Source organism: Papio anubis, chromosome 14 (genome assembly GCF_008728515.1).
Source record: "Papio anubis isolate 15944 chromosome 14, Panubis1.0, whole genome shotgun sequence".
In the NCBI taxonomy this organism is placed as follows: domain Eukaryota; kingdom Metazoa; phylum Chordata; class Mammalia; order Primates; family Cercopithecidae; genus Papio; species Papio anubis.
The window spans coordinates 39,479,026-39,502,184 of record NC_044989.1 but is presented as its reverse complement, the minus strand read 5'-3'; the positions used below and the strand labels follow the sequence as shown (position 1 = coordinate 39,502,184).

The window sequence follows — 23,159 nt, the reverse complement described above, 5'->3', positions numbered from 1 at the left end:
TCCAAATATTATTGACTTGCCAGAGTCTTTATACCTCAGGCAGAGGCAGAGAAATGCCAGATGGTAATTCTAAGTAATCTACATAGAGTGTCATTCATGTTTTAAAAATATTTATAATATTACTTAAGCTCATTAGTAAACCCACTAGTGCAGATTAAAATAGTTTATAAGCCAAGTTCTTCCAGTTGCCACCTCTGGAGGGTAGACTCCTGATTTAGGTTCTTTCAGATGCTAACCAACTGCTTCTGGATTGTGGGAGTTGGGAGCAGGAGTGGAGAGGTGTATTTCCAATTAGGATTCTTTAAAAAGTTAGCTCACTGCCCCAAGGGTGTGAATTAAACCTAATGCAATGTGTGTTATGCTTTCTTTGCTGAAGCATTTTAAAGTGTTATGCTAGGAAAGCTAATAAGACACCTGTCAGAAACAAAAGGATATGAATCAAAACTACTAATTTTTTTAAAGTATAGGATTTAACTAGTAAGAAAAAGGTCCTATGCTTAGTTTCATTGAACCAGATAGACAAATATGAAACTGGAGAGAGAACTGGTCTGCCTTTTGTTTTATAAAGATCCAGAGGTTTTGACTAACTACAGACAGTAAACTAGCAGCTTAGTGTAGTTGCTGAGAAGTTAACGATAGCTTTCAGCTAAGTTAATAGAAATACAGTGATCAAATAAAGGAGACAGTGGTTACATTCTCTGGGGGATTAGAAAGATCACACATCTGCCAGTCTCAGACATCCATTCTGAAAGTTCTTAATACCGGGCCACTGGGCAGCTGGCGCATATTTATGTAAGTTATATCTATTGGTATTTACCATATTAGAAATTAAAACAAATTTTTATATCAGCTATATGCTTCAATTTCATTTTTATGTGGACCACCTGTGAACTGCAGCTCCTGGATGGCTTCAGTTTTATTTTGGGCTTCACACTCTTTAGCATTACCTTCTAGAACCATGATACCTTGCTACTTCATACTCTTAAGTTCATTAACCTTTGCACTCTGATAGCTTGTGCTCTCTTTTTGTTTGCTGCGTTGTCCACTGCAGTCAAGTCAGCTCACTTCTTAGGTCTGGCTGATTCTTTCAGATGCTAACCAACTGCTTCTGGATTGTGGGGGTTGGGAGCAGGAGTGGAGAGGTGTATTTTAAGTTCATTGACCTTCGCACTCTGATAGCTTGTGCTCTCTTTTTGTTTGCTGCCTTGTCCAATGCAGTCAAGTCAGCTCACCTCTTAGGTCTGGCTAATTCCACTACTGTCAACCATATGTGACTTATGGCTGATAGAAGCATCTCTGCTTTTTTATTTTTTTTTTTTTAAGATTCAGATCTTGATCTGTCACCCAGGCTGAAGTGTGGTGGCACTATCATAGCTCACTATAACTTTGAACTCCTGGGCTCAAATAATACCCCCACCGCCACCCCCTGCCTCAGCTTCCAGAGTAGATGGGACTACAGGTATGCACCACTTCTCCTGGCTAAGTTTTTTTGTTTGTTTTTTAAGAAATGAGAGTCTCACTGTGTTGCCCAGGCTGGTCCCAAACTGTTGACCTCAAGAAATCCTCTTCTCTCAGCCTCCTGAGTTACTGGGATTACAGGTGTGAGCCACTGGGCCTGGCTCAGCATCTCCACTTTTTAATGTATTGTTCATGTAACACTCAGGATCTTAGTACTTGATTTTGATGCCACATTTTAAGAGAGACAAGGACCGACTAGAGATTATCTGCAGGAAGGTAACTAAACTGAAAAGTTTGTAAACAAAGGATTGTTTCACAGTGTGACCCAGCCTATTCTAGGTTTATTTCCTGCTACTGTCCCTTCAGGCAGACTTTCTTCAGCTCACACTAAATCACCCACAGTCTGCCACATGTGCATTTCTTTCAAGTTTTCATTCTTTTACACAGGTCCCTTCCTGTCTCTCCCAGGCAAATTTCTACTTTAATTTCAAAAGACCTAATTCAAATATTTTCTCCTCCCTAAAACTTTCCATTCATTTTCCTAGGTATTTTCATCTCTGGGTTCCCACAGTACTTTATACATGCCTGGATTATGCATTAATCAAATTATGATCCAACCCAAGTCAGCAGACTTTTTCTACATAAAGGGATACATAGTAAATATTTTAGGCTTTGTGGGCTTACATGGTCTCTGTCACGACTACTCAGCTCTTCTAGCGTGAAAGCAGCCATAGGCAGTATAGAAATAAATGAGTACGACTGTGTTCCAATGAAAATTTATTTATTAGCACTAAAATTTGAATTTCATGTAATCATCATGTATCAAATATTATTATTTTTATTATTTTCTCAACCATTTTATTTATTAATTTTAGTTATAAGTAACAGACCCATTCCCAACCATTTTAAAGTAGGAAAACGATTCATAGTTGCAGAGGTGTATAGAATCAGGCAGCAGGCTAGATTTGGTTCGCTGGCCATATTTTCCTGATCTCAATCTAATTCGATATGTTTATTCTTTCAGTCACTCATGCATTCATTCATTTATGGAACAAATATTTATTTGCTGGATATTCTGCTAGACACTGAGAAGGCAGTGGTGAGAGAGACAGACATATATTTAGGTAGAATCTTTCTTCTGCATTAGAGCTTGCTGAGTTCAGAGATTTTCTATCCCATCTCTGTACCACAAATAGTACATTTCCTGGTACATTTTGAGAGATTAAGTAATGAATGACTGAACAAAGGAATAGGCTATATAAATCACTGCTGATTATTTCTCCTATGACTATATGGTTACAACAGCTTATAATTTGAGTATGAGAGAGAAGTGCTATCTAAAGAGAAGTGAGTGAAAAATTTTAACAGTATTTTGGAAAAATCATTGTTGAATCTAAATATGAAGCTAACATTTATATTTTGCCTGTTTTGTTGATGAGAGTGCTAGCAAAGTAGTATACTTTGAGATTTATTGCCATTTGTCTGTGAAGAATCTGGGTAGATGTATAAACTATTGGGAAGGAGAAGTTTTTAACTAAAGGGAAATATTTTTATTATTTGGATGTGCCCGATGACAACTTTGTATCCAACAAATGATGTATTATAAGTTTAAAACCTCAGGTTGGATTATAGTAATACATTATATTAAGTAATTCATATACTCATAAAGATTAATTAGTTATTTTAAAGATAACACGTTGCATTTGTTGTTTTTCAGTGTTACAGCTTACAACCTTAAAATACTTGTTACCTCACACAGACGGTTTTAATCATGAAAATATGATACATGCTTCTTTTCTCTTTATAGGCGAGATAAGCTTTGGATTTGCATGGAGTTTTGTGGAGGTGGTTCTTTACAGGATATTTATCACGGTAAGACCAAAGTTGTATTTTTATAGGGATTAGGTTGAATTTCTTAAAATACAGCTATTTACTATATTAAAACATCAACATTATCTTAAGGAAAGCAAGCTATGTTTTATCATTATATTGTTTGGATATATAAAGGTATTTTAGATATATACGGAAGAAAGGAGGAATCTTTACTATAATTTACAAGTTGGAAAATTAAATGCATTTGAATTATTTGCTAATTCTGAAGAGGCATATTGTAGTTATTTCAAAAATTTAAACTCAGACCTGTAAAAATGCAAGGGCTTTGCTGCTGAATGCTAAGCTGGTAAAATATCCAGTGTATACATGAGTAATGATAATAGAAAGATTTATTTTGTTCTCATATATTCAAGAAATATCAATTAAATGTTTATTCTCTTAGATGCTGCCAGATTCTGAGGAATTAAAAAATGATTAAAACATTTTTCACTGGGAATTCAAGGAGTATATAAGAGAGATTTGTAAAGTAAAATAAACAGCCTTTTGTTTTTCTTCCTTTTCTGTTTCTGTTGGTGGATTATTGTCACAAACTGCAGATTAGGCTTTTGATTAATGTAAAATAAAATCCTATCTATTTTCTGAGAAAATATTTTGGACCTTTTTTCTCATTTTGTCACAGAATTCGGGCTCCTGTTTTCTAGTGTGGGACCACTTAAGTAATTTGAGGGGCAAATTGCACTAAAGCAGACATGTAAGACTATTTGGGCCAGAATTTTACTGTTTCTATTTTACTTAATTTCACTTTGTCTTCTTGGCATAGGTTTTACTTAACCTGAATATTGACATAATAGTATTTTACTGGGCTGCTAATTACAGTTGAAATAGGAAAAAGAAAATGATGGATTTTCTGGAATCATTTTAGAAAGCTTAATAAAGAAAATGAACTATTTACATTGGTCTTTAAAAGATAGGTAAACTGGGTAGAAAAAAGACAAGGGCCGGGTGCAGTGACTCATGCCCTTAATTCCAGCACTTTGGGAGGCTGAGGCGGGTAGATCACCTGAGGTCAGGAGTTCAAGACCAGCCTGGCTAACATGGTGAAACCCCGTTTCTACAAAAATACAAAAATTAGCTGGGCATGATGGCGAGTACCTGTAATCCCAGCTACTCAGGAAGCTGCGGGGGGAGAATTGCTTGAACCTGGGAGGCCGAGGTTGCCGTGAGCCGAGATCGCACCATTGGACTGCAACCTGGGCAACAGAACAAAACTCCTGGGCAACAGAACAAAACTACTTTGAGAAGTCTCAAAGTAGTAGTAATAATAATAATAATAATAACCTGGGCAACAGAACAAAACTCCTGGGCAACAGAACAAAACTACTTTGAGAAGTCTCAAAGTAGTAGTAATAATAATAATAATAATAATAATAATAAGACAAAGAAGTGCATTTTCAGAGATGAAGCCTTGGTACAGTAACATGAAGGTGTGACTCATGTGTGATCACTCCTGTCGGTGTGGGCATGGGGTCGGATAGGGAGAGCCTTGAAGACCAGGTAAAGGAGTATGAGAACATTTCTGCTTTATGAAAAGTTACTTTTTTAGGATACTTTTGATTAAGTATAGTTGTTCTTTAATGAATATTTGAGAAACTTTTCTTTATTTGTGTCATTTTGATTTCAAAGTTTCAGTGAAAATGAAGAGATATTTGGCATTATTTTATATTACAAAACAAATAGTGTTTCTAGAAGCTTGTGATTTCTGTGTTAGAAATTCAAATGGCTATTCCCCTGCCTTTTTTTTTGGTTGGAATTTGGGTGAATTTCTCTACTGTTGATTCCCTTCCTAATTGGCTTAATTTCCCTTTTCCTGAAGTTTCTTTTTTTTTTTTTTTAAGCATAGTCTTGCTCTGTCGCCCAGGCTGGAGTGCAGTGGCGCGATCTCGGCTCACTGCAACCTCCACCTTCCGGGTTCAAGCGATTCTTCTGCCTCAGTCTCCCGAGTAGCTGGGACTACAGGCGCCTGCCACCACGCTGGCTAATTTTTATATTTTTAGTAGAGATGGAGTTTCACCATATTGGCCAGGTTGGTCTCGAACTCTTGATCTTGTGATCTGCCCGCCTCAGCCTCCCAAAGTGCTAGGATTACAGGCATGAGCCACCATGCCCGGCCTCCTGAAGTTTTTTCAGCAATATTTTAGTGGTAAACTTCCTCAGCGTTTGACCCTCACTATTTGTTGATCATTTAAGTGGGTATAGATAGGTATTTTCTAGGTTGACAGGTATTTTCTTTCAGCATTTTGAAGAAGGTGGGCCATTGTCTTTTAGATTCTATAGTTATTAGAACCTTCTGTCAGTCTGATTATTGATCCTTTGCAGGTAATCTGTTCTTATCTCTAATTCCTTTTAGTCTTTTTCTCTTAATTTCTGGTGTTTCTGGTGCCTAAGAATGGGTTTATTTTTACTTTTTCTGCTTAGGACTTAACAGGCTTACCTCAGTTTTGCTCTTTTATCATATCTGGACAATTATCAATTGTTATGTCTTCAAATATTTTCTCCCCCAATCTGCAGTCTCTCCTTTAGAATCTTAGTTAGATGTACATTACATCTTCATGTCTCTTCAACTCAATTTCCTATTTACCACTTTTTTGTCCTTCAGGAGAGCACTAGAGATACTCGTATCGATCTTCCAGGTCACTGATTTTATAGCTGTATTAGAACATCCATTAGATTTTATTTTTGGTTACCATATATTTTCATGTCTAGAAATTATTTAGTTCTATTTTACATCTCCCTCCATTATTTTTTCCTTTGTGTCTTGTTCTTATAGTTTTCATTCCTACTTTTACATCTTTAGTTTTTAAGGAATACCTTTTTTTAGTCATTCTCAGATTGTTTAGTGATTTCATCACATATCCATATGATTGGTCTTAGGTGTCTGATTTTGCTTTCTTCATTAAGAAGCAGGACCAGTTTAGTTACAGAAATAGGTTGTCATGATTCTTACCATTCCATTTTAACCTAACTGGTAGAAGTAACAAAGTAATGTGAATTCGTCAATACTGATTTATTTATACTGGTCAGCAACTGGGTTAGTGGAAAAAAATGGCATTTTTCAGGTACCCTTGGAGGTTCTCATACATGAATACTGGGGATTCATATGCATATACAAAACCCCAAATCCTATCTTTCTGTGTGTTCACTCTTTTGGCTGCACCCAGTTTTTCACCAAATAACCTTTTCATGGCAATGCGTAATACTCTTTGGCTAGTGTATAGTGTTGTATACTTGCACGGTCATATAGGACATATACCTCCATTTATGTGTCTCTCTCTTCTGCCTCAGTTTTATCACATTGTCATTATATAGACAGAATAATTTATTTGATGAAGGGAAAGTTATTTTAATAACCCTAGTGCTTGTGAGGTTTCCCCTTTAACTTTTGTTTACTTTTACTTTGAAGAACTAACAGTAGAACCTTTTATTGTTCCAACATAGTAGGATTTTTTATCTATTTTCCATTGAGCTTTTTGTGTTTGTTTATTTAATATTGTTCTTTAACAACTTTCCACAACCCATTATATCTTTATGGTTAATTATTTTCTCACTTATTTTATAATTTTGGATTTTGAGATCATCGTTAATGAGGTTTTTCGGTGGGAATTCTGTGTGGCATTTGAAGGTGTGTCCTTCCAGAGTTTTGTTTTTTGTTTTTGGGTTTTGTTTTGGTTTTTTTTTTTTCTGGGATCCTAGTGACCTCATTGTTTCCAATATATATTTGAACGCTCAACCTGAGTAAGGAAGCCTATAGTGGCAAATTCTAAGAGGAGGCATTTTTCCTCCATCCCTATTGTCTACACCTTTAATGAGGATGTAGCCCTCTGAGGGTTCTAGTTGTATATGGGTGTTTGTTTTAGCTCTTCTGCAGACCTAGGTCCTTGTCTTCTGTACCGTGTAAAGGATAATGCTAAAGCCCTAGCTTACCAAGATTGACCTTCCCCTAAGAGACAGCTAAAATATTCTTTCACAGTTTTACCTTCTATTTTTCATTTCAGTTTTTGTTTTTGTCTCCTGGGAAGGTATCATACTATTTGTAAACTTAGCTAGTAATTGAAAAGATTATTTCTGAAAAAAAAATTTGCCTTTCACTTCTAAGTGTTATTTTCGGGGTTTTCAGATTATCTTATTTATCGTATTATAGAAACAGAAATCTCAAAGAGTTGTATCTTACTGAATGTGTGTAGGCTTGGAAGCCACAGAAGTAAGTTACATGGTTTATCCATAGACATTTAAACCCAACCCTGTCCTTAAAATAATCTAAGTGGAATAGATTTCTCTCTTTCATAATTGTGAAATACTGCAAGTATTCCAAACTAAACATGTTTACAAATCTGTTAAGTTTTTGTAAATGTGAGTTTACTATCTAGCCAAGGTTTTTATCTTTGGAATTTAATTCAATTTCTAGGATAGTCTCTCCCACTTAATGTATTTCTTTATTCTAAAGTGATTTAATAGTGAAAAAGAAAACTATTTTATAGTGTACAGATGCTCTGTTTGTGCTGCTATACCAAAATGCCTGAGACTGATTAATTTATAAACAACAGAAATTTATTTCTCATAGCTCTGGAGGCTGGGAAGTGCAAGATCAAGGTGCCAACAGGTTTGGTGTCAGGCAAAGACCCGTTTCTCATAGAGTGCACACAGTGTCCTTACATGGCAGAAGAGATGGAAGGGCAAAAAAGAGTGGACACTGCTTGAAATCTCTTTTATTAAGAGTCTTAATCTCATTCACAAGGGAGGAGCACTCGTGACCTAATCTCCTCCTCAAAGTCCTGCCTCTTTGAGATTAAGTTTCAGCATGAGTTCTGGAGGGACTTAGCAGATGCACACACAGGAAATATTATTTATAAGATTAAGACCTGTATATTGATGTAAAGATGTTCATCATAAGTGAAAAGAGTAGGTTTCAGAATTGTATGTTGTAATATGATTCCACTTATGTGTTTCTGAGATACATAAAGTTTATAAAATGTCTGTTTAAAATCATCTGGTAGATTATAGACCAAACTATTGGTATTGCTTACTGTTGAGTAACATTTTAGATGAAGAAGAGACTTTTAATTTCCAAACTTTTCTATTGATGGAAACTTTTTAGAATGAACATATGTTAATTTTATAGCTATCTGGCTAGTATTTTTATAAAAAGTATTGATTTAAAACTAGTCATAATACATGTTCTACGTCAGTTGAAAATCTTTAATAAAAACTAGCTAAACCTGTTGGACATCTTTTCTTTTTTTTTTTTTTTTTTTTTTTGAGACGGAGTCTCGCGCTGTGTCACCCAGGCTGGAGTGCAGTGGCGCGATCTCGGCTCACTGCAAGCTCCGCCTCCCAGGTTCAGGCCATTCTCCTGCCTCAGCCTCCGAGTAGCTGGGACTACAGGCGCCCACCACCACGCCCGGCTAGTTTTTTGTATTTTTAGTAGAGACGGGGTTTCACCATGTTAGCCCGGATGGTCTCGATCTCCTGACCTCGTGATCCACCCGCCTCGGCCTCCCAAAGTGCTGGGATTACAGGCTTGAGCCACCGCGCCCGGCCTGGACATCTTTTCTTTTGATGTTTTAAGAGATTATATTGATGAATGAGATATAAAAATGAGAATATAATTAATTTCAGTGACTACTTCATTCATTCATTCATTCCATAAATATTTATTGGGTTGCTTTTCTGTGCCAGGCACTGTTCTGCACACTAGAGATACAACGATGAGCAAGTCAGATTTTTAAAAAGCAAAAACTTGGCTGGGCACAGTGGCTCGCACCTGTAATTCCAGCACTTCAGGAGGCTAAGGCGGGAAGATTGCTTGAGCCCAGAAATTCAAGACCAGCCTGGGCAAGATAATGAGACCCCATCTCTGCAAAAAATAAAAAACTAGCCAGGTGTGGTGGCGTGCACCTGTGCCCCCAGCCACTCAGGAGGCTGAGGTGGGAGGATCACTTGAGCCCAGGAGGTCGAGGCTGCAATGAGCTGCTGTCGCACCACTACACTCCAACCCGGGCGACATAATGAGACCCTGTCTCAAAAAAAAAAAAGGCAAAAACTGGAGCCAGGCACAGTAAGACAGTAATTCAGGCCTGTAGTCCTAGCTTACATTTCAGTAGAATTGTTTAGGTATATTAAGTCTGTTGCTTAAACTTGCAAAACTTTATTATATATTGAAAAACATGCATTGACTAATTTTATGAGTATTAACTTTCTTCTTTTGCAGTAACTGGACCTCTGTCAGAACTGCAAATTGCATATGTTAGCAGAGAAACACTGCAGGTAAATCAAGTGCTAATTCAGAAATAACATCTTTCATTAAACTAAGTCTTTACTTATTGTGCATTACCTGTTCAGCAAAGTAAGAACTAAATATTTTAGTTTGGTAAACTCTTAAAATGAGTTTTAATACATTTGAAAATTGTGCAATGAACTCAAATTATATTTCCCAATAAATACTTTAAAGCCTAAATGTGATGATATAACCTAAAATTTGAGCACTATGGATCTGTTATTGTATATTTTCCTCTTAATAACAAAGAAAATTGAGCACTGTTATGGGAATTCAAACACTTTGATACTAATTAGGTATATACTTTTTAAAAGTTATTTCAGCTGGGCGCGGTGGCTCACGCCTGTAATCCCAGCACTTTGGGAGGCCGAGGCGGGCGGATCACAAGGTCAGGAGATCGAGACCACGGTGAAACCCCGTCTCTACTAAAAATACAAAAAATTAGCCGGGTGCGGTGGCGGGCGCCTGTAGTCCCAGCTACTCAGGAGGCTGAGGCAGGAGAATGGTGTGAACCCAGTAGGCGGAGCTTGCAGTGAGCTGAGATCGCGCCACTGCACTCCAGCCTGGGCGACAGAGCCAGACTCCGTCTCAAAAAAAAAACCAGTTATTTCAAACTGTTTGTAGAATTTACTGAAAATTTTGTTAGAAAAATTAGTCATTTTCTTGATCTTTTTTTAAAGATCTCATTAAAATATGTTAATGATTACTTCTAGATCTCCTGTAAAGATTAAATAAAATACACAGAATACTACCCATTTGATCACATAAAATCCCAAAGTGTGCTCTGTGATAAAATCTTGTTTATTTTTCTGTTTTTTGAAACTCCAGGGATTGTATTATCTTCACAGTAAAGGAAAAATGCACAGAGATATAAAGGTATACATTATATTTTTAACATAATAATCCTCTCTTCATTTTTAAATACTCTGATCAGATTGTCTTGGGCAAAATTGTTTTATTTGATAGATTTATCTGAAATGTTACCATAATAAAAATGAGTGATACTTTTAATAGTTTAATTTTTTATGGCAGCTTTATTGAGGTACAAGTAACATACCATGAAATTCACCCTTTTAAAGTATATCATTCAGTAGATTAATGTTTTAATAACTCATTTTAGCTTCTTTGTAGTTATTAGTAAAATGCAGAGTAAGTTTATAGCTTTCATCAAGTTATAGTTTTTAGTAAGTTTTATACTTTGACCATTTCAGTGAGCTTTTGCAGTCTTAAGTCTAAGTCTTAGTCATGCATCAAAATGGATAAACTGACCTTTAGCATTTTCTCATAGTCTTCTTTTCTTTTCTTTTCTTTTTTTTTTTTTTTTTTTTTTTTTTTTTTGTTTTTTGCTTTCTTTGTTTTTTTTTTTTTGTCTTTTTTTTTTTTTTTTTTTTTTTTTTTTTTTTTTTTTTTTTTTTTTTTTTTTTTTTTTTTTTTTTTTTTTTTTTTTTTTGAGATAGATTATCGCTCTGTTGCCCAGGCTGGAGTACAGTGGCGCGATGTTGGCTCACTGCAACCTCCCCCTCCCGGGTTCAAGTGATTCTCCTGCCTCAGCCTCCCGAGTAGCTGGGATTACAGCCACCTGCCACCATGCTTGGCTAATTTTCATATTTTTAGTAAAGACAAGATTTCACCATGTTGGCCAGGCTGGTCTCAATCTCCTGACCTCAGGTGATCCTCCCACCTCGGCCTCCTAAAAATGCTGGGATTACAAGTGTGAGCCACCGTGTCCTGCCTTCTCATAGTCTTTTATTTATTTAGCTGGCAGAGGAGAGCAGGTGCTCTAGATGTGCTGGGGTTAGCTCAGTGATACAGCAGGTGCTATGGTAGGAATCCTCAGCATATTTCTAAAGATACTGCCATCTCCCCAGTTTAGATTTGTTTCTTTCACTTATTTTTCTTGTCCCTTTTTCTTTGTTCATCCTTCCTCCTATTTCTCTCTTCCTCTTTTGTTTTCGAACATTTTCTCTAACATAAAGATTTTTAACCTTTTTTGAGGATAGAGGCTGGGGCAAATCTTATTGCTCTCTGGGTCTCTGATGATAAACCATGAACTGTCTTCTGAGAAAATGCCCTTATGTGCACGTCTTCAAATTTTCCATGAAATTTCAGTGGACTCACAGATAACCTGCTGAGATCCCTCGTTTGAAGGTATTTTTTTTGTAAGCCACTTAAAAGACATAACCAAAGAGCTTTTGGAGTTCAAAGGTAGAAGAGCTCACAGGAAGATGAGTAGCTCAAGAAAGGTTCTGTGTCATTGGCATGTAGATGATCTGGGAGGATTGATAGATTTTTGTCAGAAATGGAAGTTGGAGTACATTTCAAGCAGAGAAAACAATGTGAGCAGGTACAGAAGTTAGAAAGTGTGGGCCATTTCAGAGAACATAAAAACTGTACTATATTATTGAAGAGAAGAGAGTGTGTGAGACTAATTAGAGATGGGACTGGTTGGGTAGTTTGGTGTTCCATTATGCAAGGACTTGTGTGCTAGACTTCAGAGTGTGGGCCTAATTGGTTTGATTTGAGCCATCACCACCATTTCTACTCCTGTCTAAGCCACCATAATACTATATCATGTGGTCTTCTGTAATAGCCTTCTGAGTGGTCTCAATGCTCCCATTCTTAGTAGTTTTGTAGTCACTTTTCCACTTAGCGACCAAAGGGACCTTTTCAACCATATCTTGTCACTCTCCTGCTTATAAACCACCATTCGTTTCCCATAATACTCAGTATAAAGTTCAGATGCCTTTACCATGACCTACAAGGTTATACCGTGATCTGACCCATGCATTTCCCTGTGACCTCATCTTACACTCCACTTGTCTCTGTTTTACTCATTCTTTTCCAGCCACACTAAACTTGCCAATCTTGCAATATGTTGAGCTCATTCTAGCCCCAGGTCTTCAAATTTCCTCCTCCTTTCCTGAAATAGTCTTCTCCCAGAGTTTGGCGTGGCTCTGTACGCTTACTTCACCCAGATCTCTGCTCATGTATTACTGCCTTTGGAGAGGCCTTCCCTGCCCTGTCTTCAGAGTAATTATCTCTGCCTGACTTTGAATCATTTGTTGGTTCATTCATTCATAGATAGATGATAAATATATATTTATTTTTAGTTTTTTTCCCCTACTTGGATGTAAACTCCATGGGAACTGGAACTTATGTATTACTGTAACCCCAGAGCTTAAAATAGCACCTGACTACTAGTGGCTTCTCAGGGAGGGAAGGGAGGGAGGAGAGGAAGGCCATGATGTACAAGTGACATGATATAAGCTATAACTTAAGAAAGTTAGTCTGAGCTGGAGAAAGGCCAAACTGAAGCCTCTGACAGAAGTCTTAGATGGCTAGGGACTAGATCAAGTTGAAATCCCTGCTCCTAGTCTCTTTCCTTTTTCTTCTTCCCCCACTATTCCGTAGAGCTACAGTAGTATCAGTGGGTGGGTTCAGCTCAGCTTCACTGGTGACATTTGGAGTTTGGGAGCCTTTTTCTTTCTCCCCAATGCCCTATCTCCTGAACTAGTCTTCTACTGTTTCTTCCTCACGTTGGTTGAGAGTAGGAGGATTCCCAGTATTTTTTCCACCAAACCCATACTTACATGATTGATGGCACCTTGGACCAAAGAGTCCACAATACCTTTGGGATATAGTATTTCTACCTCTTCCAAAAGCTTTGAGCTTATTGAAGATGAAGTCATCATTATCTTCTTTGAGCTTAGGTCAAGAAGCAAAAGTGGCTAAAATGCAGCCAAATCATGCAGACGAGTGACATTTTAATTGTGTGGGCCTGTGGCTAGTTGTTTATATACTGGATGAGCCTAAGCGCTTGGCAAGGCACATTAGGGTAGACAGCCTCATGTACTAAGCAGCGTGTACTAAGGTACAGTCTCATATACCAACCCTGTTCAATTGATGGTGAGTTCCTAGAAAGGGAGGTTCTTAAAAAAAAAAAAAGAAAAAGAAAACCACACACAGAAACGCAGGAAAGAATAATCAAGTTTAAAGTGTAATGTAAACAGTTGAAAATGCTTTGTAAGGTTACATTTTAGTGTAGTAATAGTGTTTGATCAATGAGGAAATAACATTTTGATGAAAACATATATCACTTTTATATTAACATTCATACTATGTTAGTAGCAACTTTTTTGCAAGGCAGAACATTTAATAAGGATAGTCAGATTGCCTAAAAAGTGGACAGTAGATTTACCTGTGACTCTAATGATATAACATTTTAATTAAGCACACTTTAAGTATTTCTAGATCTAAGGCTGTGATTATTTTAAATATGTATATTTAGTATATATATGCTGTCTGATAAAATATCTTTTTCCTACTTTAACTAAAATATTGTTACTTTAAAGGGAGCTAACATTCTGTTAACGGATAATGGTCATGTGAAATTGGGTAAGTAAATTGGAATTTTGTCACATGCACAACTCTATTCTAAAATGTAGTGAAGTTTATGTTTTCCTTTGTAGGACCAGGTTTTCCCTCTCCTAAGACGGCATCTATGTATTTTTAGATGGAAATCTCGTTGCCGTGCCGTCGCCTCTCTGTATCCACTTCCCTTAAACAGAGATAAAGTCTGTCCTTCACATGAGACAGATTTGTTGTAAAGATACTGTGAAAGAATATCCTTCTGAAGTCTTTCACCCCTAAACCCAGGAATGGGACTTCTATAATAGTAAGAAATCTGTACAGAATTACCTTGTAACCAAAAAAGAAGACAAATATTAAAAAATCAGTAACTCCAAAAACACTTTATTCTTTACATAAAGCTTTTAAAATAAAAAACAGCATTACTTATTTAAGAATGTAATTTAGATGCTGAATGTTGCTTTATTTCAAACAGTAACTTATTTTATAACTTTAGGTTGTTAAATTTTCAATTAAAATAGAGTTCAAAACCTAAATAATGACTTATTTTGCAAGTTTAAGACAGAACAAATGTTCATTATAGTTTTATGAACAAAGTCATATTTGTTAGTATTAAATGAAATAGTTAATAACAAATACCAGTTATTTTAAACGATGTCTATTAGGTAAACCCAAATTAAAAAGAAGTATTTTATAAAAATATAGATACAACTATTTTGGACTATAACCTGTGAGATTAATCAGATTTAAGAACATGTATCTAGAAATAACGTAATAAAAATTTCCTACGTGGCTTCTAAATATGGGAAAAGCAGAAAAGATACGTCCTGTTCTTTTTAGTTAAGTTTTTATCAGCAGTTTAATATTTTGTGCCAGTGTTATGTGCCTCACTCAAAGACATACTATTTATATCTTACTTGAGAAGGATTTAGAAGTCATCATTAGTAAAATAGAAAATATTAGATCTCCAAATGTTTATCTTAAAGAATAGTAACAAATCATACATAAAAATAATCTCCTGATAGGGACTGATATTGGTACTAAATGTATTCTTAAGTTTGGGGATATTCTGATTGGATGTCTTTTCAAGCTACAAGTAGACTTACTGGTTTATCTGATGTCATTCACGGGTATGGAGAAAGTGAATGGAATATAATATCTCTTAAAGATCCCTTCCAGTGATATTCCTTGGATTTCTAGTCCTGAGAATTAGAAATTACAATATTAATAAGTCTGGCAATTTACATTCTCTCAGCTATAACTTTCTCATCAAAATTATTTGATCTTGACCTTTGTTACTTGATTTATATGGGAATATATGGGAATCTATTTGGCTGTGATATGTATTCACTACTTTGTGATATTTTAATGCTAGTCCATTAAAGTTAAAATTTGTAATGTGATGTTTGAGAATATCCCGTATTGCTGTGAAATTAACTTAATAAAAATAACTTTTAAAAGTTTCTTCTTATGTTGCCTTAAACAATTTTATTGTCTGTCAGTTTCCTAAATGTTTCTCATTTTTTTTAATAGCTGATTTTGGAGTATCTGCACAGATAACAGCTACAATTGCCAAACGGAAGTCTTTCATTGGCACACCATATTGGTAATTGTGTTTTAATTGATATTTAATATTTTGTTCTATCATTAATGGATATACCATTTCTAAAAAACAGACTGGTCAAAATTTTTCAGACTAAGACAGATTAAGGAAAAAGTCATCAACCGGCAAAGTAATTTAGGCATGTACACTTACGGGTGGATTACATGGCCAGAAAATAATCTACCATGTTATTTTCCATTAAGCAGAAAAGGCTTTAATGATTGATATGGCTTTCAGGAACCTTAATATTAGTTCTAGGCTTGCTGGAAAATCCTAACTCTTTTTCCTTACATTTCTCGTGTATTTTCACAGGTGTTTTTATATCTTTCTTCACCCGCATTTCCAGTCCATATTGTGATTAATCTTTCAACATTACATTATTTAAGTACCTCTTTGCTAAAAACTTTTTGGCATGTCTTGGTTGCCTATAGGATCAAATGCAGATTTCTTGACAGTTGAGTCTTCTGTGGTCTGGCCTCTGTCTGCTTCATTAGCCTTAGCTCCCACTAGTCTTCTCCATGGACCTTCGTTTCTAGCCATGTTTGTCTGTTAGATACTGATCATAGTGTAAAAACTATCCTACTCGTGTATTTATTTACAGAATAGTTTTTGGCCACTTACTGTGTGCTAGATGTGATATTAAGCAGTATGATTATAATGGTGGATTGGTATAGAGCTTTTTTTGTTCGTACCATTACTTTGAAGTAACAACACCCTGGAATCCTTGCTTTCAGTTTATGTGCAACCACTCCCCTGATGCCCTCTTCGTCTGACCTATCGGTAGTCATATAGCACTAATTGCTACTACTAATTTTTTTATATTTAGAATATGACGTATATGCCATTTTCATGATTTATCTTTTTATCAATATATATTTTTAAAGTCAAATAATGCTAAAAAGGCATATGAGAAAAATTCTTGTAACTTCTGCCATCTCTAGCATTATTCATTTACAGATACTGTGTTATGATAGTTGAAGATCTTAGCTCTCTTCATTCATCTTACAGTCATCTTATCTTTCTAGTGTACTTTGCTGAGTCAGTTAACAATACTTTCCTGAAAAAAGTTTTTCCTGATTTTAGTAATTTCTTTTTTAATTTACTTAGTTTCTTGTTTCTGTTTTTAAATCCCTGATTAACACTTTCCATACCTTCCCACATTTTACAGTTTTGTACGATGCCTCTGTATAATTTTCTATACCATAAAGTCTATCACATTATCTGTCAGTGCTGATTTTTGTCTGGTTGATGTTGCTTTGTTTTTGTTTTTGTTTTTTTACCTAGAATAATCCTTCCTGGAGTCATCTTCCCTCCTGTTCCAGTCTGGACTCTTTAATTCTCTAGCTCTTTTGCCTAGCTCTGCTCTGGCAGTTTTTCATCTTCAGCTTAGTGTTCCTTTCTTGGATTCTAGGTCTTTCCTTCCTTTGTGTGTGACACACATACTAATATCTTTCTGAGAAAGGGTGCATGGGGAGTAACATTTTTGAGATTTTGCATGTGTATCCTTGTACATAATTGATAATTTTGGTGGGAATTCTAGGATAAGGTTTTTGAAGTATTGCACTCTAGTGTCTTCTGTGGTGCCCATGGTGTGATGCCATTATGATACGTGATCTTTTGAATGTAACCCCCCCCCCCACCCCAGAATCATTCCTGGTGTTTTGATATTCCATAGTTATATACCTCAAAATATGTTTGTGTTTTGATTGTTTTTACTTTTATTCATTGTACTTGGCATTTGTGCTTTATAATCCAGACTCATGTCTTTTCAATTTTGGGAAGTACTCTTGTATTACTTCTTTGATAATTTCTTTGCTATACTTTTTCCTGCTCTGTATGGAACTCATTGGTTGTATCTTGGACCACTTAAATTAATCTGTTAATTTTCTTCTGTTTTCTCTAAGAACAAAAAAAATCTTTTTTGTTCTACTTATAAGAGTTCCTCAACTCTTTACATTTGTATTTTCATGATGGAGACTTCCCTCAAATGTCTACTAATCCTTATATTTTGGTTCACTTTGAAGAGCACAGCACTGAAAACTGGTTCATAACTCTGTGTGGAAAGTCAGGTGTAAACCTGGTTGTTAGTGTTCTAGAACTGGTCAAGTGAAGGAAGCAGAGGTATTCATTGTTCTATATACGTACTTCTACTTAATCATGTCCTCTCCCTTTAACCTCTTCATTCCTTGGTGCCTGGTGTCTCTTGAGTCTGCAGTCTCTCTTCTTCGTCCTGGTCCTTATCCAATGGGAATCGGGAGGGAATAGTTACTGGGGCTTAATGGATAAGAGTAGGAATGTCAGGGACTGACTATTGACACTTTCTAATACTCCTGTTTCCAGCCCAGCCTCAACCCCACTATTGCTACTTTTTAAACCTAACTTGTCAACATTTCCAGGATGTTTGAGGCTCGTTGGCTGCTAGTTGTTGTTCTTTTCCTTGGCACCTGCTTGGGTTTGCCCTGCCTCCTGTTTGCTACATCATTTACTATTCTTCTATTTTTCGTCTGCGTGTTATGGTTTTAGGTAAAATATGTCTGCTGGACTTTTCTAAGATGGTATGTGTGTATATTTCTCTTTGTTCTTCTCATTATTGTTTTGGGTTGAGTGGAGTGAGGGCTTGAATTGCTGTCATTTTTAAGTACACTATCTTCTCAGTTTTATTGTAAACATCTCTCATTAAATCTTCAGGATCTGACTTGATTCTTTACAGTATTCATTCACTGAATGTTAATGGTGACATTTCCAACTCCAGTTTCAGAGGTTAAAAATTTATATCATTACTCTTACAATAATGTGGGAAATATCTTGGGAACATGTGAAATTGTGAATTAGGTAAAGTTAATTTTGGGAACACTCTCCCTGTATGTGTCTTTCTGGTATTGTATCTTTCCTACCTAAAATCTAAGAATTTAGAACCTCTCTCTTGCCAAGTGATTAGGTCGGCAGTTATTCAGTTGTTCGAAGAAGTCTGCTTGAAATGACAGTTCTCAAAATTAACAGATATGTACCTTAAATGTTTTATTTCAATTTAAGACACATATGTACATTTATTCAACAGTCTGGTATAGAATCAAGGCCTGTTCTTTGAGTAGATCACTTACTAGAGTTCCATTTTAGTAATGCAAACCACACACAGCCCAATGCATCAACTACATTTCTTAGTCAGGTTTATTGAGGTATAAATTTACCCTTATTAGATATACAGTTGTACAAATTCATACAGTAGTATGAATGTTGAGAAACTTGTATGCTGTGGTGGTAAGAAACCACCAGAACACATTGACACTATCCAAAGAATTTTTTATCTTGCCTCTTTTTAGTAAATGCTCTCCTTCCATCCGTAGCATCTGGGAACCCCGATCTGATATCTGTCTCTATATTTGTGCCTTTTCCTTGAGTGGCATACAGATGGCATCATATAAGCTGTAGCCTTCCCAGTTTTCTGCCATTGTCATGTTCTTATGTAACGTACTAGTTTTTTTGGCTCATCTTTAGAAGTTTGCCTTTCTAAAAGCAAAGTCTTTCTAAAGTATTCACTAATTCTTGTTTGTTTGTTTTTGTTTTTGTTTTTTGAGATAGGGTCTCACTCTGTCACCCAGGCTGGAGTGCAGTGGTATGATCTCAGCTCACTGCAACCTCTGCTTCCCAGGCTCAAGCGATCCTCCCACCTCAGCCTCCCAAGTAGCTAGGACCACAGGCATGCACCACCACGCCCAGCTAATTTTTGCATTTTTGGTAGAGACGGGATTTTGCCATGTTGCCCAGGCTGGTCTCAAACTCTGAGCTCAAATGATCCACCTGCCTCGGCCTCCCGAAGTGCTAGGATTACAGGCGTGAGCCACTGCTCCCAGCTAGCTCACCAACTTTTAAACCTTCATTATAACTATGTGTTTACAATAGCAAGTGTAACTGGAATAAACAGTTTCAGAGATGAACCCAGTTGACTGTGATAAGCACACAACTTAGCTGGCTGGAGTAGACATGTACTAAGTGGAATATTTCCCTTGTATTTTCACAGAGGAAGGGAGAGCATCAACTAATGTGGTGAGCTAGTAAGGCAAGTTAAAAGCATATCACTTGTATGCATTTCCCACTCCACTAGGGCATTTCTGCCAGCTACTTCGAATCTAGTCTTCATAAAAGTAATAACTGACAATTTGAAATTCACTTTTCTTACAGTAATTTAAATTTTCATAAGATCTGTTTCAGATTTAGAAGATTTCAAGACCAGGGGTTTGAAAGTTAGAAGGTTTTTTGTTTTTAACTTTACTGACTTACTTGACCTTCCTGAAATCATACCAGGAAGATAAATGTGTATTTGTAAGATTATCTAGACTGCTCTTTAGTATGGAAGAGTTGAGATGTTTATTTCAGTTAATTGCTTTTTAAAATGTTGTTTAGGATTTGAAATGTTTTATATTTGAAAATTAATAATTTAAATCAGTCAAATTCAAATTTATGGAAGTATAATTAGAATGAGACTGTAGCAAAGTAAAGAGAAACAAAAAAATTACTGAATTTGGGTAACTTTCCTCCGAATAAATACGTTTTTTAAAAGTAGACACTCATTTTTATAACTTTTCCATTATTATAATAGAACTGGAAAAAATGCCAAATAAGTTTTTAGTAAATATGAATTAAATACTAAATATGAAGATTCTTGGTGCCCAAAGGAATAGTTTTGGTGAAGTAAAAACGGAGATTGCCAGGTTGCAGTTTTTTGATAAAAGGAAGTAGAGCTATAGATTGTTTATTACAAATATTATTTATTGAATTTTGCATGTACAGAGAGATTGGGAGCGTGAATGAGTTTTGGACATGTTACTCTATGAAAATTGTACAATTTTATAAACCTTTTTAGTAGCTAGTATAAGGAAGTAACAATGGAATCACCAGTAGGGGACTGAAGTGGAGGGTCTTCTTTAAAAACATTTGTAAACAAAGGTTTAATTGACTCAAGGTTTTGCATGACTGGGGAGGCCTCAGAAAACTTGTAATCATGGAATAAGGCAAAGGGGAAGCAGGCACCTTCTTCACAAGGTGACCAGAGAGAGCACGCGGGGGAAACTGTCACTTTTAAAACCATCAGACCTTGTGAGAACCCTCTCACTATCATGAGAAAAGCATGGGGGAAACTGACCCAATGATCCAATCACCTCCTACCAGGTCCCTCCCTCGGCACACATGGGGATTACAGTTTGAGATGAGATTTTGGGTGGGGGCACAGAGCCAAACCATATCATTCTGTCCCTGCCCCCTCCCAAATCTCATGTCCTTTTCACATGTCAAAACCAGTCATGCCTTCCCAACAGTCTCCCAAAGTCTTAACTCATTCCGGCATTAACCCAAAAGTCCAAATCCAAAGTCTCGTCTGAGGCAAGGCAAGTCCCTTCCACCTATGAGCCTGTAAAATCAAAAGCAAGTTACTAATGAAGTGGAAGGTCTTATGAGATGTCAAGAACTTGGAAAAGGTGAACCTTTTAAGTACTACGTATTTCTTTTTCAAAAACCAAGGCCTAAATGGGCCTTAATTTAGATAATGATAATTCCTTGTGCCTCTGGGTGGGAGTATAAAGGAAAACATGTAACGGAAGGTTTTTATTTTCTGGAATATTTATTTCAGGATGGCTCCAGAAGTTGCAGCTGTTGAGAGGAAGGGGGGTTACAATCAACTCTGTGATCTCTGGGCAGTGGGAATCACTGCCATAGAACTTGCAGAGCTTCAGCCTCCTATGTTTGACTTACACCCAATGAGGTCAGTGCGTCATCATTGAAGAATCCTATGCTTAAGGTTTTTTTCCTCTTAGTATGTGAACAAGTAATTTTCTTAGTCTTGTTTTATCTTATTTGGGGAATAAATAGTAATAGAATTTATGTAATAGATTAAAATGTGAAATATTAAAATGCTGTGTAATGATTTGTTGATTTTTCAGGGCATTATTTCTAATGACAAAAAGCAATTTTCAGCCTCCTAAACTAAAGGATAAAATGAAGTGGTAAGTATTTTTATGTTATTTACTTTTATGGTAAGATGAGCAAAAAATGAATTGGAATGTAAAAGTCTAATTTTCTGAATTTCTTAGGTCAAATAGTTTTCATCATTTTGTGAAAATGGCACTTACCAAAAATCCAAAAAAAAGACCTACTGCTGAAAAATTATTACAGGTATTATTTTTGCCCTGAAATATATATATATTTTTCAAAAGATAAAATGTCATTCAATCAGATTTATAGTAAGTGTTTTGCATTGTATTTAATTTTTATAGCATCCTTTTGTAACACAACATTTGACACGGTCTTTGGCAATTGAGCTGTTGGATAAAGTAAATAATCCAGATCATTCCACTTACCATGATTTCGATGATGATGATCCTGAGGTAAGAATTGTTTGTACCAACTGGCATATATAACATGTATGTGTGTATGTATATATGTATGTCTGTCTGTATGTCTCAAAATCCCTTTTTTTTTAAATTTTGGGGACTAGTTTAAAAAAGCTCTTGAGGGAACAATTAATTCTTTGTCTTTGCCTTTCGTGGAAAGTCAAATGCTAGGTTTTTCTTACTCACTACTTATAGGTGACTATAGTATGAAAATGGCAAAGGCAAATCATTTAATCCTCTTGTTGAAATCATTGTGGTTATTTCAAAATAGCCATTTTCGATGAAGTTGCCAAATAAATCATTCACTGTAAAAGGGAAAGCAAATGGGAAGTGCCTAAACAAGACGTTCGAATATTCAAAATTTCCCCTTAGTTTGCTTCTCAAAAAGAATCCTCAGTTTGGCACGGTGGCTAATGTCTGTAATCCCATCACTTTGGGAGGCTGAAGCAAGAGGGTTACTTGAGGCCAGGAGTTTGAACCCTGTCTGGACAACATAGAAAGACCCTGTTGCTATCTTTAAAAAAAAAGTTCTTATACAATGCTTCATGAATTATTAGAGGTTAGTAGGAAGTATAGGCTTCACTGCTGGTGACTAAAACTCAGTTATTCACCATGGAAATGTTTTAAAATGAGCCTGTATAGTTGTTAATAAAATAATTCTAATATGACAGAAGCATTGATATTAATGGAAGCTTCACTTCTGTTTGCATGTGTAACATTCCTAGCACTGCTAATAGTTGTGGCAATCAAGATAAATTCAGTATATGTGACATGGCAGAATTCTGTTATTGGGTCTGTAACAGAAGGTGGATAGCCTTTAACTCTACTGGCTTTATGGGAAGCCCTTAAAAATGTTATAAATTTCGTTGATGACTGAAGGTGAAGTGTTTAGAAAGATGGTCACAGATTGTCTTAAGTCAGAGAGAACCTTTCTATCAATTCAGCATTGTCCCAGATTCCCGTCTTCTGATAGATAAGCTATTTGTCCTTTTGTTTAAAGGTCTGGAAAGGAGTTCGGAGCATAAAAATGTAAGAAATGTAAAGTGTAATTAACCTTATAATAATACTATAAAGAAGTTTTTTTTGTTTTGTTTTTGTTTTTGTTTTTTTTTGAGACGAGTCTTACTCTATTGCCCAGGCTGGAGTGCAGTGGCACACTCTCAGCTCACTGCAGCCTCTACCT

The 23,159-nt window shown here is 36.0% G+C and overlaps 1 protein-coding gene across 6 annotated transcripts in view; it reads left to right on the top strand.

Moving 5' to 3' along the window:
- Positions 1-23,159, top strand: part of MAP4K3 (mitogen-activated protein kinase kinase kinase kinase 3) — a 188,189-nt gene that overhangs the window by 91,922 nt on the left and 73,108 nt on the right. For 5 of the 6 annotated variants that reach the window (XR_004178229.1, XM_031655093.1, XM_031655094.1 and 2 more), the window contains 9 exons: positions 3,266-3,330; positions 9,557-9,612; positions 10,451-10,498; positions 13,975-14,017; positions 15,524-15,596; positions 21,217-21,348; positions 21,527-21,589; positions 21,677-21,758; positions 21,860-21,970. Coding sequence is in view for 5 of the 6 variants with exons in the window: in XM_031655093.1 (XP_031510953.1) it covers positions 3,266-3,330; positions 9,557-9,612; positions 10,451-10,498; positions 13,975-14,017; positions 15,524-15,596; positions 21,217-21,348; positions 21,527-21,589; positions 21,677-21,758; positions 21,860-21,970 (673 nt within the window). In the remaining variant the exon portion in view is untranslated. The remainder of the gene's footprint in view (positions 1-3,265; positions 3,331-9,556; positions 9,613-10,450; positions 10,499-13,974; positions 14,018-15,523; positions 15,597-21,216; positions 21,349-21,526; positions 21,590-21,676; positions 21,759-21,859; positions 21,971-23,159) is intronic. The other variant, XM_031655091.1, reaches the window with a different exon arrangement.